The 16,321-nt window shown below is 48.1% G+C and overlaps 1 protein-coding gene across 2 annotated transcripts; it reads left to right on the forward strand.

Moving 5' to 3' along the window:
* Positions 1 to 1,976: 1,976 nt before the first annotated feature.
* On the forward strand, positions 1,977 to 15,910 carry Pla2g15 (phospholipase A2 group XV). 2 transcript variants are annotated; one of them, XM_076838287.2, is made up of 6 exons: positions 1,977 to 2,177; positions 6,077 to 6,233; positions 10,802 to 10,920; positions 11,154 to 11,252; positions 11,650 to 11,874; positions 14,096 to 15,910. In XM_076838287.2, exons 1-6 carry the CDS (start codon positions 2,048 to 2,050, stop codon positions 14,605 to 14,607), a joined length of 1,242 nt encoding a protein of 413 aa, XP_076694402.1. In that variant the 5' UTR covers positions 1,977 to 2,047; the 3' UTR covers positions 14,608 to 15,910. The 2 variants fall into 2 exon arrangements, with proteins under 2 accessions (XP_076694402.1, XP_076694403.1); XM_076838288.2 differs by having other exon boundaries at positions 11,775 to 11,874; positions 14,096 to 14,295.
* The last annotated feature ends 411 nt before the right edge of the window (positions 15,911 to 16,321 follow it).

Consider the following 16,321-nt stretch of genomic DNA (forward strand, 5'->3'; position numbering starts at 1 on the left):
TGAGACAGGTCTCACTAAGTTGCTTAGGGCCTCCTTAAGTTACTGAGAGTGGCTTTGAATTTTTTTTAAAATATTGTTTTAGTTGTAGACAGACATGATGCCTTTATTTATTTATTTGTGTGTGGTGCTTAGGATTGAACCCAGGGCTTCACACATGCAAGGCGAGTGCTCTACCACTGAGCCACAACCCCAGCCCGGTGGCTTTGAATTTTACATCCTCCTGCCCCAGCCTTCTGAGTAGCCGGGATTACAGGCATTTGTCACTGTGCCTTTGCAATGACTTAATGTTTAATGATGTCAGTCTGGCATGTGGAAAGCAGCCCACAGGAATAAGGGCATAAATTGGGACACCAGTGACGAGGCTACTGTGGGGATGAAGGCAGTTTAGCATTGGGATGGATAGAGTTGGCAAGACTTAGTGATCATCCAGTTTGTGGGATGAGAAGCAGGGTGGCATCAGAGTCCAGGATGACCCTAGGTCTGTAGACAGGGGGAATGGGTAGATGGCAGGCTCACTGAGTAAAAGTGGGGACCCTCACCTTCTGACCCTTCTCCACAGTGTCAGCAAGGGTCATTGATGACCAGGCATTGCCATCCCTCATCCAATAGTCACGGTTCCTAATATCTGAATTGCTTGTGGGAGTGGGCTATCAGTGAACTCCTGAGGACAGGGCAACCTTTCCAGGGGCCCATGGTCACCTGAGGCTGCTGGCCTGTTAAGAAGTTTAGTGTGGCCAGAGTCCAAGTCTACCCAGGTCCTTTGATCCCTTCTCTCTATCATGTAATTCTTGGCTCTGGGCTTCTGACTTTCCCTAATCCTGGCAGAAGGGTCTCTATGGTCTCCCATAATAGGCCTTCAAGAGCAGTCTTCAGTGATCTTCTGTTGGTGCCAGAGGTGAAGGAGGGGGAGGCAGGGCCTGAGGTAGGGAATATTTGGACATCAGGAGAGGAGGTTACCCTAATAACTAAGTTTCAGTTTCAGCATATGAACCCAGGGAAAAGCCAAGATAGAGATCAGCTTTAACACAGCTGCTTACCAAGAAGAGGGAAGTGGTTAGACAGAGGTCCTAGAACCAGACAGGGATGAACAGGGTGTATCTGGCCCCAGGGAAGGGATGTGTGGAAGACCATGACTTCCATTCCCCAAACATACTGGTCTCTTTATCCCAGAATGAGGCATGGCTGTTGATAACCTAGCTGCTGTCCAGTTTTCGTCCACATTGTTTGCCCCAGATTCTTGGCGTAGGGAGTCTGTGACCTCTCTGGATCCCCAGGTTTGCTTGGAGTGGAGTAGGAGGCAACACAAGCTCCTAATGCCCTTTCCACTCTTCAGGGTCCAGGCTCAAGCCCATTCCCATCCGGAACTGCCTCATCTGGTTGGGTTACCCCAGGCTCCACTCCCAAAACGCTTACGCTGAGCCACAACCTGACTAGTATCCATAACCACAAGGTCAGGACCTAGGTAGAGGGTCCTTGAGCCGGGTGACTAAACCCAGGTACCCTCAGAGCAAGTTGGGAAGAGCTGGTGTGGGGGTTGTGCAAAGGTCCAGGTTAACTGCTGGTAACCTAAGGCCCAAGAACGGCCCCTTGACTCACTTCCCCTCTTCTTGCTTTGCCAGGGGTAGTTAAGCCACTACGAGCTCGGGACCCGGTATCCCTCTAGTGGCCAGGTGGGTTTCCTATCCTCGAGGTTTGGGAGGCTCCAGGATCTGGAATGGGGGCTGCCCAGCGTGGACCTCCGATGGGTACGCACCGGGTGAGTTGGGTTGGCCAGGGAGATTGAGAGCCGGGAGCCCAGCGGCCCCTAGAAGGGCTGATCGATGCTCTCGGCACGCAGCGCGGTGGAGAGAGCCAACCCCTGGGTGGACAAGGGCGGGGCCGCGAGCTAGGGAGGGAGGGACGCATCTGATGGCGAGTCGCTATTGGCAGGCTGTTTGCAGGAGGTGCCGCGGGCGGCGGGGTTAAGCTCTTAGCCACCGCCCCGGCCTAGGCACGAGCTCGGAACACTGAACCCGCACCTCGGACCTGCAGTCTGCCGCCGCACGCCATGGACCTACGCCTCTGTCCCTGCCGCAAGGCCCTGCTCCCGAGTGGCCTCCTGTTTGAACTGCTGCTGCTGCTGCTGCTGCTCGCGGACCCGGCGCTCCAGGCCCAACGTCACCCCCCAGTGGTGCTGGGTGAGGCGTGCGTCTGGTGGTGGGTCGGTCCAACTGGACTGGGAGAAACAGGGCCTCTCTCCGGTCTGCATCTAATAGTGAAATGGGGGATCGTCTTGATATCCGTCTTGTCACCTGGGTCTGCCAGTCCACCACCCGCCATTCTGGGCAAGGGTGTGGTCAGCCTCTTACCACCTGCCCCTGGTTTAAAAAAAAAAAAAAATGGGAGTGAGTGGGAGTGATACCACCCGGTTGTCCACTCCATCAGCAGTCCCACAGCAGTGCCAAGTTTTGCTTCGCCCTATCCCTATTTTGTAGCTGGAAAGAGGCCGTTGGGCTCTACTCCTGGGGCTGGTGGGGTGGGCAGGGTTGCCTCAGAGTTGGCCTCTCATTGGCCTTGGTCTGAACTAGCTGTTACTTTTAACCCCTCAAGTAGTCTGGTACGTTCCAGGTTTCAAAGGGCACTGCTGGAAGCAAGGTATTTGGGGAAAAGATTGCTATTCTAGCTGGTCACCAAGCTCATTTTCCCTCACCCTCAACTTATCAAATGGATGGCAATGAGCCTGAGGGAGGAAGGCCTCAGGGAAACAGGATTACTGAAGACAGGGGAAAGGGTTGGGACAATAGTCATGGACAGGTGTCAGGGAACATGCATGTACACTCACCCCTTCTAGTTAGACCAGGCTGTTGGGACTGGGTGACTTCCTTGATCACTCCCTCCTTGGTTTGAGGCCTGGCAACTACACAGGAACCAGTGTTTCCTTGTATTGGTGGGCCAGGGTCAGACACTGGAGAGCCTTAGGTGCCTCTTTCAGCCCATATTTCCCATTTAGAGATGGTGTGTCAGTGGCCTGCCCAGGACTCCAGGGAGCAGAGGCACACTGAGGCATACCTTACATACTGAGTCTGCTGCAGCCACCCCTCCTTTGCCCACCCATGCTTTTCTTTTCTTTTAATTCATTTTTTTAGTTTTCGGTGGACATAACATCTTTGTTTGTATGTGGTGCTGAGGATCGAACCCGGGCCGCATGCATGCCAGGCGAGCGCGCTACCGCTTGAGCCACATCCCCAGCCCCCCACCCATGCTTTTCTACTGGGGATATTTTAGTGGGGATGATGCAGACCACGGAAGAGTAGAGTTGATAGGCAGCATGATTTCAGGAGGTCCCAGTAGAAGTTCCAGGTCAAGAAATGCTCAGTCAGGTGTGGTGGAGCAAGCTTGTAATCACAGCAGCTCGGGAGGCTGAGGCAGGAGGATTGCAAGTTCAAAGCCAGCCTCAGGAAAAGAGAGGTGCTAAGCAACTCAGTGAGACCCTGTGTCTAAATAAAATACATATAAGGGCTGGGGATGTGACTCAGTGATCGAGTCCCCCTGAGTTCAATCTGCCGTACCAAAAAAGAAAAAAAAAAAAGGGAAGAAAGAAATTCCCCTGGGGGATTCTGGGGCCTGGATACACCTTGGAATTCGTGCTGTCTTGATCCTTTCTCCCCAGCTTTCCAGAGTGGGACTAACAGTGACCCTCAGAGATGGAGTCTGCTGGGCAAACCAACCTGGATGAGTAGGTGTCAGAGAAGGCTTTCTGGAGTATGATGGAGATCAAATAGGGAGATTCCTTCCAGGGAGAAGGAACTACAAATCAGGAGATAGGCAAACTCTGGGTTGGCTGGCTGGAATGTGTGATGGGGGAAGTGAATTGGGTAGGGCTCATGACTTGTTGGGTCATAGGGACTTTATCCTGGGGGTCACAAGAAGCCATGTGTGGGCTAGGGAGTTCTGAGCATGAGGGGTGTGGCATTGGGAAGTATATGGTTAGCACACAGAAACTTTTTGCCTGAATTGGTACTAACTTACTCATTAATTTGTCCAGTCCTTGCTTAAGTCAGCAAAGGAGCCTCAGATCTTAAAGGAGCCTGAGCAGATAGAATATTAACCTGCCCATTTTCTCAGGGAATTGGGATGATAGTGTTAACTCAGAGACCCCTTGGCAGGCAGTGGTGGAGTTGACCTTGAGGATGAATCCTCTAGATGTGGATGCCAAGAGATAGTAGAAGCCAGAGAAGGGGAAGAAACTTTTTAGGCAAACCATTCCCACCTTTCTCTGTTTCCTTATCTGTTAGGTGGGGATAAAGATAACCCCTCCCAAGGTTATTTGAGGCAAATAACCTTGTATGACTCTTATCCTAGTTCTAGGCGCTGGGGGTCTTAGGAAGTGGCCATTGCTATTTTTAGAGGCCTAATAGTCTGACCAGGGCAAAGGGTATCTGGGAAAAGCAGATCTGGTGACTTCCTCTTTCAGCCATTTCCCCCTTTGTTGGAGGCAGTAACCTGCCTAGTCCAGAGGCATATTTTCTTCACACTGGAGACTCCTTGCCTTTTGCACCTGCATCATTAAAGGAAGTGTCTTCTACCCTGAAAACACTGGAATGGTGCACAGGGAGGACACACCCTGTGCTGGGCTGGGTTCAGTCAGTAAGCAGTGAATGTCTAGGGCGCTAAATGCTGGCTGTTCATCAGTGGTCAAGGATCCTAAATGGAGCTGTGTTTGGGAAGTGTTGAGAGCATGGCATGTGGGGGCAGGTATGGCCTGAAAAGGTCAATAGGAGTAAATAGACTATAAAGGGCATTGAATACTGGGCAGTAAAGCAATGGTGATAGGCTTAGGTGTCATAAGGGGTCCAGGGCTCTGAGTGGACTAAACAGGTTGCAGGGTTGTAGTCAAGTCATCTTTGGGATCTGGTCACACCCACACCTTACTAGGCTGTGACTAGAATTGTGTGCTATTTCAGGATAGCTGTCACCAATGCCAGCTCCCAGCTTTGCTAGGGCTCTCCAGATGATCTACCCTCTGGAACTTTCTTGGACTTTGGCTTTTAGCAAGGCCTGGGGACCTTAGTAGTCCAGCAGGTACCACCAAGCTTCTCATGACTGTTTCTGTTGATGGCTTCCCTCCGACAACCCTACCTTAGACTGCCTTGTCTGGATTCAGTTCAGTTGCCCCTGTGTTATCCTGTTTCCCACTTCCTCTCTCAGGGAGAACAAGGCCGTCTCTGTGTGTGTGTGTGTGTGTGTGTGTGTGTGTGTGTGTGTGTCTTTTTTTTTTTTTTTTTTTTTGTAGCCTGGGATGACTTAAATAGAAGTTTAGGCCTTAAGGATTTCTATCTAATGACAGGGCTATAGTCTTGGCCAAATTTAAAAAAAAAATTAGTTTTAGATGGATACAATATTTTTATTTTACAGTTATGTTGTGCTGAGGATTGAACCCAGTGCCTCATGCATGCTAGGTGAGCACTGTACCACTGAGCCACAATCCCACCCCAAATTTTAGGGATTTGAGAAAACTCAGAGGGGTCTCCCAAGCTCCTTCTAGTCAGAGCTCTTATTTGGATCCATTAACTATAGAAACTAGGAAAAAAAAAAAAAAAGAAAAGAAACCCTGTATGTGCTTGTGGGGGATGGTTCAGGTTAAGATCTTATTTGTCAGATAAGGAAACTGAAGCTTAGCAGGGGGAAGTGACTTTGCCCTAAAGCCCCTTCCAGTAATCTGAATGGCCTAGGAGGAAGTTCCAGTGAAGATTTATTTTATCTGGAGTTTGGGAGAATGTTAGGGGCCTCCCCACAAACATGTCAGGCCTCTCCCAAGTCCTCCACAGAGTATGTACCCATAGGCTTTGTTTTGTGCTACTGTATGTGCCCTACAACAGTAATAGCTGATCTGCATGAAGATGATACCCTGGCTTCTATGTCAAGGTCCCTGCTTTCTGACTTTCCTGCCCTGTGCTTTAATTTGCAGAGTGGAACTGCAGAGGTCTGTCATTATGTCCATGGCTCTGCAGAGAGGAGGCAGTCCTGCTGTAGACTTGAAGGTTCTTGGGGGTCTCCAGCTTGCCAGAGTTCACAGATGTCCTTTGTACCCCCACAGTGCCTGGTGATTTGGGTAACCAATTGGAAGCAAAGCTGGACAAGCCCTCCGTAGTGCACTACCTTTGTTCCAAGAGGACCGACAGCTACTTCACTCTCTGGCTGAACCTCGAACTGCTGCTGCCTGTCATCATTGACTGCTGGATTGACAATATCAGGTGGGGGCTGGGGCACATGGACAGGTACCACTCACCCGTGGGGCCCAGGAAGGCCTTCAGAGTCCATTTCCTTATCATCTCTATCTCAAGAAACCTTGAGGTCAGTGACCTCTCCCTCCCCAGGCCCTCAATCTGTTCTGATCTGGTCGGTCAGCCACCTCTGCACTCTGCTAGGAAGAACTCTCTTCCCCTTTCTGTTGCTCTTGTCCTTCCTCTCTCCAGTTTAGCCCTCACCCTTCAGACCTTACACATAGTTTCTATGCCTCGTCCAGCCCCTATCTATGGCTCTACTGTTCCCTTTGTCTGGGTCTTGGTCACAACTGCCTCTCTAGCTGCTTGTTCTTCCTAGGATATGCTGTGTCTTCATGTCTTTGTACATGCTGTTTTTTCCACATGGAATTTACTCGTACACTTTCATCTGATAAATTCTCTCCCATTTACCCTTGAAAACCTGACCGTAGTTCCTTTATGAAGTCTCTCCTGCCAATCCTTCCCCAGGCCGAATGAATGCTTCCTTTAACCATCAAGTGCCAAACTATGTTAAAAGGATGATTCCCCAAAATTAAATATAGGCACTGTACATTTTGTATACAGTCTTATGCCACATTCAATCCCAGACTGCATATGTAATGGTGGTTTCCTAAGATTATAATGGAGCTAAAAAAAATACTATCACCTAGTGATGTAACCATTTAACCCTAATAATGAAATGCATTATGCATCTTTTATGGTGGTGCTGGTGTAAATAACCCAGTACATAATACTTTTTGGGGGGCGGGGGTACTGGGGATTGAACTCAGGGGCACTGGACCACTGAGTCCCAGCCCTATTTTGTATCTCATTTAGAGACAGGGTCTCACCTCGTTTTTGCTGAGGCTGGCTTGAACTTGTGATCCTCCTGCCTCAGCTTCCTGAGTCACATAATACTTGATAATAATAGTAAACCAGGAGCTGGGGTTGTGGCTCAGGAAGAGCACTTGTCTAGCATGCATAAAGCATGGGTTTAATCCTCAGCACCACGTGAAAAAAAAAAATGTATTGTTTCCACCTACAACTAAAAATTTAAAAATATGAAAAAAAATAATAATAGTAAACCACTATATTACTGATTTATGTATTTACTTACACAATATTTTATTGTTATTTTAGAGTGTACTCATACTTATTAAAAGAAAGGGGGGTTACTGCAAAATAATATGCCATGTTAATACACTCTATGATGTTGCTTTAGTTAGCTTTTTTGTTGCTGTGACCAAAAGACCTGGAAAGAACAATTAGAGGAGGAAAAGTTTATTTTGGCACTCACAGTTTCAGAGGTCTCAGCTCATAGATAGCTGACTCCATTGCTCTTGGCCTGAGGTGAGGCAGAACATCATGGTGGAAGTGTGTGGTGGAAGAAAGTAGCGGGGAGTATGGCACCAGGAAGCAGAGAGATAGAAAGTGCTCTAGGGCTGGGAATGTGGCTCAAGCAGTAGCGAACTCGCTTGGCATGCGTGCCGCCCGGGTTCAATCCTCAGCACCACATACAAACAAAGATGTTGTGTCTGCCGAAAACTAAAAAAAAAATAAATATTAAAAAAAAAAAGAGAGAGAGAGTGCTCTACTCAGAAGGGACAAAATATATATCTGGGGGCTGGGATTCTAGCTCAGTGATAGAGCACTTGCCTAGCACGAATGAGACACTATGTTCAATTCTCAGCAGTACATAAAAAAATAAAGAAAGATATGAGTCCATCTACAACTAAAAAATAAAAAAAATTAAAAATTAAAAAAAAATATATATATATGGTTATGCTTATGGCCTAATCAGTTCACTTCTGAAATTTGTTGCATTGCCTCATACGTGAGCTTTCTAGGGATAATTCATATCTAATCATAACAGATCACACAATGAAATTGCCAAATGACCCATTTCTCAGAATGTTTTGGTACTGGGCATTGATCCTCCTGCCTCAGCCTCTCAAGTCACTGGTTTATAGGTGAGTACCACCACACTAAGCGAACGAGTGCTGTTTTTAAACTTGCTTTCCAGGGACTGGAGGTTTGGCTACTAAGTGTTTCCCTGACCTGTACATGGTCTTGGATTCCATCCTCAACACCTCAAAACAAGACTAAGATTTTTTTAGTTCTGGACTAAGGAAATCTGGAAACTCAAAAAAGTTACAAAATTGACTACTCACTCAGCTAATAAGTGGCAAAATCAGAATTCAAACTCAGAAATTGTGTGACTCCAGGTTAATGTTCCCTCCCACACTGACTTTCCTGAGGGCAGGGATTATAACTGTCTTTATAGCAGTAGAAGCAAGAACACTCATGCTCAATAAACTTTCACAAATTTAAAGTTTTCTCCAGATACCTACTGGCTACTTCTCCAGGTACCCTGCTTTCCCTGTTTATGTTGCCTGCTTTGTTCACTATTTTTTCCTCAGTGTCTGATTTGTGTGTGATCAGGGTTATTTCTGGGCTGTTGATCTTCATTTCTATTTTTGTACTGAAGACATGGCCTTAAGTACTGCCAACTGGAGGTGTGGGTGGTTACTGAGAGGGGCTTGTCTGCCTTTGTTGAGCCTCTGACCTGTTTAGATTTTTAAACAAACTGCTTGGTTTCTTTTTTATTTTTTTCCCCCACTTTGGATGCCAGGGATTGAACTCAGGGGCACTCAACTACTGAGCCACATCCCTGGCCCTTTTTTGTATTTTATTTAGATACAGGGTCTCACCAAGTTGCTTAGCACCTTGCTTTTGCTGAGGCTGGCTTTGAAATCATGATCCTCCTGTCTCAGCCTGCTGAACCACTGGAATTATAGGCATGTTCACCACTCCTAGCTGATTTTCTTGTTTCTTTAAATTTTTTTTAGTTGTTGATGGACCTTTATTTTATTATTTATTTATATATATTGCTGAGAATCAAACCCAGTGCCTCATACATGCTAGGCAAATGCTTTACCGCTGAGCTACAACCCCAGACCCTGCTTTGATTTTCTAGAACAATTTTCTGTACTTTGTTGGATGGCTTTTGGGATAATCTATAGAATATGGAGAATGGGCCCCTAGGACCTTTTATTTGGGTCAGTGCTGGGGATCTTGTCAGCATTTTGTGATCCCTGTCCCCCAACATCCCCCCATTCATAATATAGGCCAGGTACAAGGCCTGGGCTGAGGTATAGTCAGTGTAAGAATACAGCCTGTGGTAAGTACCAGAAAGCCTCTGTGGCTGATCTTTAAGGGGGTGGGTGGTAACTTCACATTTTCTTGGGCATCAAGGCCACAGTAGGAGTCCTAGCCTGGCACAAGACTTTTCTTCTATCTTGCCCCCAACCCCATGTTCCCATCATTCCTCTAAGCCGTCCCAGCTCCCTACCTGAAGCAGAGGGTAGAGCAGCCATGTATTCAGTCCTGAAGTGGGGGGTCCCTCGTGTCTTGTTCTGTTTTGCACTGTAGCTATAGAAATTATCTATATCAATAGAAAACTAACAAAAGGGGTGTTAGGGATATCAGGCAACTGGCATACATGTCATGGTTTTAGGAGTTTGTTGGCCAAATCCTGTGTGTTATAGTCACTGGCAGGTGAAATATAGATATATACAATATCTATATCCTTGGGATACTAAGCAAGTCATTTGAACATGGTTCATTCCTGTCTTCTATTGATGTTATGATTGGGATGAGGCTGGCTACTGGGTCTAATGCCTAAAGCACAGGCTTTTCTTCTGTCTCTTTATCTGGCCATGACATTCCTCTGGGTTTTGTCTACCTTCCTATACTCCCACCCTCCTAGCAGCTACAGTCATAAGACCCTGAGGTGGGGTCCCTGTCTGAATCCGTTATGTGCTATACTCAACATCTCTTTTGCCCTGTGATGCGTTGTTGGGTGGCAAGAGCTAGATCTACAGGGAGGGAGTGATGGGAGCCTGCAAGATGGGCTACCTTCTGGAGTCAAGTGTGAAGTTCACAGCAGAGCTAGGACTGGCATTTCCTTCTGGCTGGTCTAGGACCTCATTCTAGGGTGAATGACATTGGAGGGAAGGGAATTTTGCTTTGACATGAGTCCTGTGGTCAGTCTTTGGTGTAAGCCTCAGTGAGAGATTCTTGTTTGGATGTGGTTATCTTTTTTAATATTTATTTTTTAGTTGTAGGAGGACACAATATCTTTATTTCATTTTTTTTTTTTTTAATGTGGTGCTGAGGTTTGAATCTAGTGTCTCACGCATGCTAGACAAGCACTCTACCCCCCTGCAACAACCTCAGTCCCCTGGATGTGGTTATTCTGATCCATGCTTTATAAACATGCTTTGTTACTTTTTGGTCTCTTTTTTTTACATCTAACTAAACCCTGGGGATGAAAAGGGAGTATGACTCAGGTCCCCGTATCAGTTTCCTCATTTTGTTTTTTGGTGCCAAGTTTCAAACACAGGGCCTTGTGTAAGCTAAGCAAGCCAGGCTTTCTTATGGTAGTTGGAGATCTAGCTCTGCCATTGAGCCATATCTTCTGCCCCACAGGGCAGTATTGGGACACACCAAGCTTAATGTCACCTCTGGATCACCAGATCACTATTCTCTCCCAATAGGCTGATTTACAACAGAACATCCCGGGCCACCCAGTTTCCTGATGGTGTGGACGTGCGTGTCCCTGGTTTTGGGAAGACCTTCTCATTGGAGTTCCTGGACCCCAGCAAAAGCAGTGTGGGTATGTAGCTCCTGGGGCTGGGGCTAGAGCCTTTTCTGGACTCCTCAAGTTAGAAGAACCCCTACTGATTTGAAGGGGTAACCTGTGAGCTATCTCTGATCAGTGTGGGCACAGAGCTCTATACTCCTCCTCCAGAGATCCATTTGGGAGACATCACAGTCTTTGTGTCAGTAGTGGTGTGGGTGTCTGGTGCTAGCTATACCTTCTCTAATCTTGCATATTTTTGTCTATAGGTTCCTATTTCCACACCATGGTGGAGAGCCTTGTAGGCTGGGGCTACACACAGGGTGAAGATGTCCGAGGGGCCCCCTATGACTGGCGCCGAGCCCCAAGTAAGAAGTCACCCTTATTCCTTCCTCAAGGTTCTGGGAGGTGGGCAGAAGGCAATCATAGCTGCCATAGGTCTTGAGCTCTCAGCCCTGGGCTTTCCCCTATCTCTGGGCCCCTGTGGTCACACCAGTACCCCTGGTCAATCTTGTCCTATTCTTCCCCATCCCTTATCCCAGGACCTCTGGGCCTCTGAACCCTGGGGAGGGTTGATAGATAAGACTGACGGGAAAAGGGGCCCCTTTGTCCTCCCTTTATAGAAGCTGGTGGGGAACCAGACCACTTCCATTTGGGTTTTAGCACTCTCCCCACCCTCTAGTCCTGGGTCTGGCCTGAAGAATGGTCAGTGGTGCAAGCCCCAGGACCCTTCCTGCCTGACCCCTGCTTGGCTCTGGCCTGCAGATGAAAACGGGCCCTACTTCCTGGCCCTCCGAGAGATGATCGAGGAGATGTACCAGCTGTATGGGGGCCCTGTGGTACTGGTTGCCCATAGTATGGGCAACATGTACACACTCTACTTTCTGCAGCGGCAACCACAGGCCTGGAAGGACAAGTATATCCGTGCTTTTGTGTCACTGGGAGCTCCCTGGGGGGGCGTGGCCAAGACCCTGCGCGTCCTGGCCTCAGGTAAGACCTACCTGGCCCAGTGTGGGTGGCTAGTCTCAGGAATGCCTCCTTTCTCTCCTTCCTGCTAGGCCAACACCCTTCATGTCACTTCCTTGGTTCAGTGCCTTTCTTTCTCCAGAGCAACATTCCTTTTCAAATATCTCTTTTTTTTCTTTTTTCCTAAAAGAGGATCTAATACTACTACTAATTTCACATCTTTAATTGATAGCCCTTGGAATCTGTGTTTCTCACACCTTGTACTTGGAGAGGCACAACTGCTGGCCTCACAGCCACTTGCTTGTGCATATACAGCACAAACATATACATGCACACACATTGCTATGTCTGCCTGCTGAACTTGGTTTGTCCCAAAGGTCTTTGGAGTACCTTCTCATTCCCCCTCACCTGCATCCTCACTTCTTCATCTTCACCTGTGCCCCAGAGGAGGAAGGCTGGACCACCATTTCCTGTTTATGAGTTGTACCTCCATCTGTGGGCAGGGGGGAGCCTCTGTGGGTAATGCAGGGAGGAAGCAGGTGCAGATCTGGCTGGGCCTGCTTGTCTTGGCAGTTGGGAAAGTCACCACCTTGTTGGTTCCTCCGTAATCCACTTGCCTTTTTATGACTGTCAGAACTTTCTAGTTGTAGCCATGGGGTGGGGCTTCCTGCTTTAGGAAGAAGTTTCTCTCCCTTTGCCAGGACTGTGTGGAAGCCCTGAGGACCTTCACTTTGGGGACTGAGCCAGGACCATGCCAGGCTTCCTCCAGTCATTAGCACTGTCTGACTGCTTGGTCAACTATTCATTATGATTGGGTCAGGCCCAGCGCCTGTCTCAGTGTCCTGAGTTGTCTGGATAATGAGGTTATGACTCAGACATTCAGGACTGGATGCCATGATGGAGTTCAGGCCACAGCCCATTTCAGAGTTTCCTCCTTTTCCTCAGATGCTAGAAAATTGTCGTCAGCACTGGCAGTCCAGGAGTGGGGGGGTGAGATGTGGGAAGGTGAACCCCTAGGGGCATCCCTTTCCTCAGAATCTTATAGAAGTCCACAGCAGGCAGAGCTAAGGTCGTATGGTTTCTGTTTTCAGATATTGTGGCCCCTGTCTCCAAGTTCAGATCACCCCTAGAGGTCTCACTGGCTGATGGGTGTGTTTGTGGTGTTACATTCCAGTAGGTGAAGGTCTGACTCTGTCTGTAGCTTCCCCTCCTGCCCTGTCTCCAATAATCATGGCCCCAGATCAGTGCACAGGCAGGTAGGTGGGATGAGATCAGGCTGGCTGAATTCTATTCTGAGCTTAGGAAGAAAACAACGTGTATATAGTTCAATGTGATAGAGAGGACCTATTGCTTCACCTTAGACAAAGCCAGTGCCCACAGGTGTGGTGATAACATGTTTGGAGGAGGGTACCAGTTACAGGTGAGGAAATATAATAAATCACTAGGAAGAAAGGGAGAAGGGGAGATGGTGTATTGCCTAAATCCCTTGTGAGGAAATGCAAAAGAAACAACAACAAAAACAAACAAACAAAACAAAAAACCCCACAAAACTTGGATTTGCTTCCTAAATAAATGTAGCAAAAATAAAGGGAAATAATATCTTAGCTACTTGGGAGGCTGAGGCAGGAGAATCAAAAGTTTAAGGGCTGGGATTGTGACTCAGTGGTAGAGCGCTAGCCTAGCACGCGCAAGACCTGGGTTTGATCCTCAGCACCACATAAAAATAAAGGCATTGTGTTGTGTCCATCTACACCTAATAAATAAATAAATAAATAAATAAATAAATAAATAAATAAATAAAAGTTCAAGGGTAGCCTGGACAGCTTAGCAAGACCCTGTCTCAAAAAAAAAAAAAAAAAAAAGAGAGAGAGAGAGCTGAAGATGTAACTCTGGTAGGACACATGTGGGAGACCCTGAATTAAATCCCCAGTACCAGAAAAAAAGGGGGTGGTGGTGGAAGGGGACCATAAAAGCTAATGTAGAAGTGGCTGGGGATGTAGCTCAGTTGGTAGAGTGCTTGCCTTGCATGCACAAGGCCCTGAATTCAACCCTCAATTCCACCAAAAAAAAAAAAAAAAAAAAAAAGCTAATGTAGGGATGATGATTAACAGTGTAGAGATTGTAGAGATTCCAGAGTATTGACTGGGCCATTGGCTGGGATCCAGCAGAGGACATGGTCCTGAACCTGCTGCCCATCCTATTTGTGTTCATCAGCACAGAACTGATTGAAGTCCTCTCCCTGCAGGAGACAACAACCGCATCCCTGTCATTGGGCCTCTGAAGATCCGGGAGCAGCAGCGGTCTGCAGTCTCCACCAGCTGGCTACTGCCCTACAATCATACCTGGTCACCTGAGAAGGTGTTTGTACACACACCTACAACCAACTACACACTGCGAGATTATCAACGGTTCTTCCAGGACATTGGTTTTGAAGATGGCTGGCTCATGCGGCAGGACACAGAGGGGCTGGTTGAAGCCTTGGTGCCACCTGGTGTGCAGCTGCACTGCCTTTATGGCACTGGTGTCCCCACACCAGACTCCTTCTACTATGAGAACTTCCCTGATCGTGACCCTAAAATCTGCTTTGGTGATGGCGATGGCACTGTGAACTTGGAGAGTGTCCTACAGTGCCAGGCCTGGCATAGCCTCCAGGAGCATCAAGTGTCATTGCAGGAGCTACCAGGCAGTGAGCACATTGAGATGCTGGCCAATGCCACCACCCTGGCCTATCTGAAACGTGTGCTCCTTGGGCCCTGATTTCTGTGCCAGGTGCTGCTGAATGGCTTGGCCATTCCCCCAGTCTCTGGGACTGTCATCAAGCTCCTGGGTCTTGGGCTTTGGATTATCTGCCTTGAGAAAGTACTGTTTCTTATCCTTCCTCTATGGTAGTGAAGAAGGAGGAAATAAGCATGGACTCAAGGGACACTTTATAGAAAGAATGCTGCTGCTGTTGGATTTGTTGTGACCTCAGAAATGGGCTCTGCGGGGTGGATTGGTTGGTACCTGGCCCCAATCTCCAACTTGGGGGTCATACATTCCTTCTACCCCTATGGCCTTTCTACACTGCCCATTGGCCCTTGAACTTCCTGTGAGAGATGTTATTTAGCGATGGTCCCTGCCCCCACAGGTCCCAGGGTGACCCTTTTCACATGCTGGCCTCAAGTAGGCCTGCTATTGGCCATGGGTGGCTGGAGCTGCTGGCTTCCCTGTGGCCTCACTGGTAGACACAGTGGCCTGACTTCAGGCCATGGGGTAGGCTTCATGGGGTAGCCTGGTACCCCCTGCAGGCAGGGGCAATTTGTTTAGTTTTCCATGGTTCCCAGATCCAGGGGCATATACTCCACTCCTACCTCTCACCTCCAGGAGCAGCCTAGTCTGGATCAGGCAGCAGATGCTCCCTCAGTTTTGGGGGCTATGTCCCAGAAGCCCTGATCCCCTTGGTTGTGCTGTGTCAGTCCTAGTATTGAAGCTGGCTCCCTTGGCTCTGGGACTGTGGTTCAAGGAGAGCTGTGCCTAGTGCCATGACCTTTTAGGGAACTGAAGGAAGCAACCATGGCTGCTCAGAGCTGCCCTGAGCTGCCCTCTTGCAAACCCTACCACCACATTACCATCCTGCTAGGGTTTCTTAGAACCTAGCTGGGCTGGCACAGGGCTGAAAGGTAGTGGGTTTCTGACCCACTGCCCAGCACCTCCTCCCAGGAAGCTGAATGGTATTTAGTTTCCAGGGTCTAGCCCAGAGACTTAAGAGCCAGGAGCCTAGGGCCCATCTAGGGGTTTTCTGTCTGCCCCAGGGATGTTATATGGTCTCCTGTGATAGCTGGGATGGAGAATCTGGACCTGCCTAATGGCAGTGGGTGCCAAATGGGCATGTGGCTATAGGCTGAGATCTAGGTCCAAAGCCACCTTCAGGCTGGTCTGCATTGTTGTACCACCAGATTTCACAACTCCAGATTTTCCATGTTGTACACATGCCCAGCATCTGTTTCTTCCTTTATTTCTGGGTGGTGATCCCTGTATGGGGCTCTGAGCAGACTGTATCTAGATACTGGCAATAAAAATATTCTGAATGCTGTAAAGTGTCCTGGACTACTCTGAGCATGAGAAGAGGGAGGTTATGGAAGTGTGCAGACAACTAGAGAGGCAGGATATCAGGGACTGGACCTTTACTGGGGCCTTGATGGCATCTCAGCACCAAAGCATGGCTCCTGTGCCCTACCTTGGGCTTTATCCTCCTACCACCTTTCCTGAAATCCAGTTCACCTCTGAGATGAAGAACTAGGGCTGGGGTTGTGGCTCAGCAATAGAGCACTCACCTAGCATATGCAAGGCCCTGGGTTTGATCCTTAGCACCACATAAAAATGAATAAAATAAAAGTATTGTGTCCAACTACAACTAAAAAATAAATATTAAAAAAGAAAAGAACTAGAACCTGTAATACTAGCCACTTCAGAAGCTGAGGCAGGATGATCA

This window comes from Callospermophilus lateralis, chromosome 18 (assembly GCF_048772815.1).
Source record: "Callospermophilus lateralis isolate mCalLat2 chromosome 18, mCalLat2.hap1, whole genome shotgun sequence".
NCBI lineage: Eukaryota > Metazoa > Chordata > Mammalia > Rodentia > Sciuridae > Callospermophilus > Callospermophilus lateralis.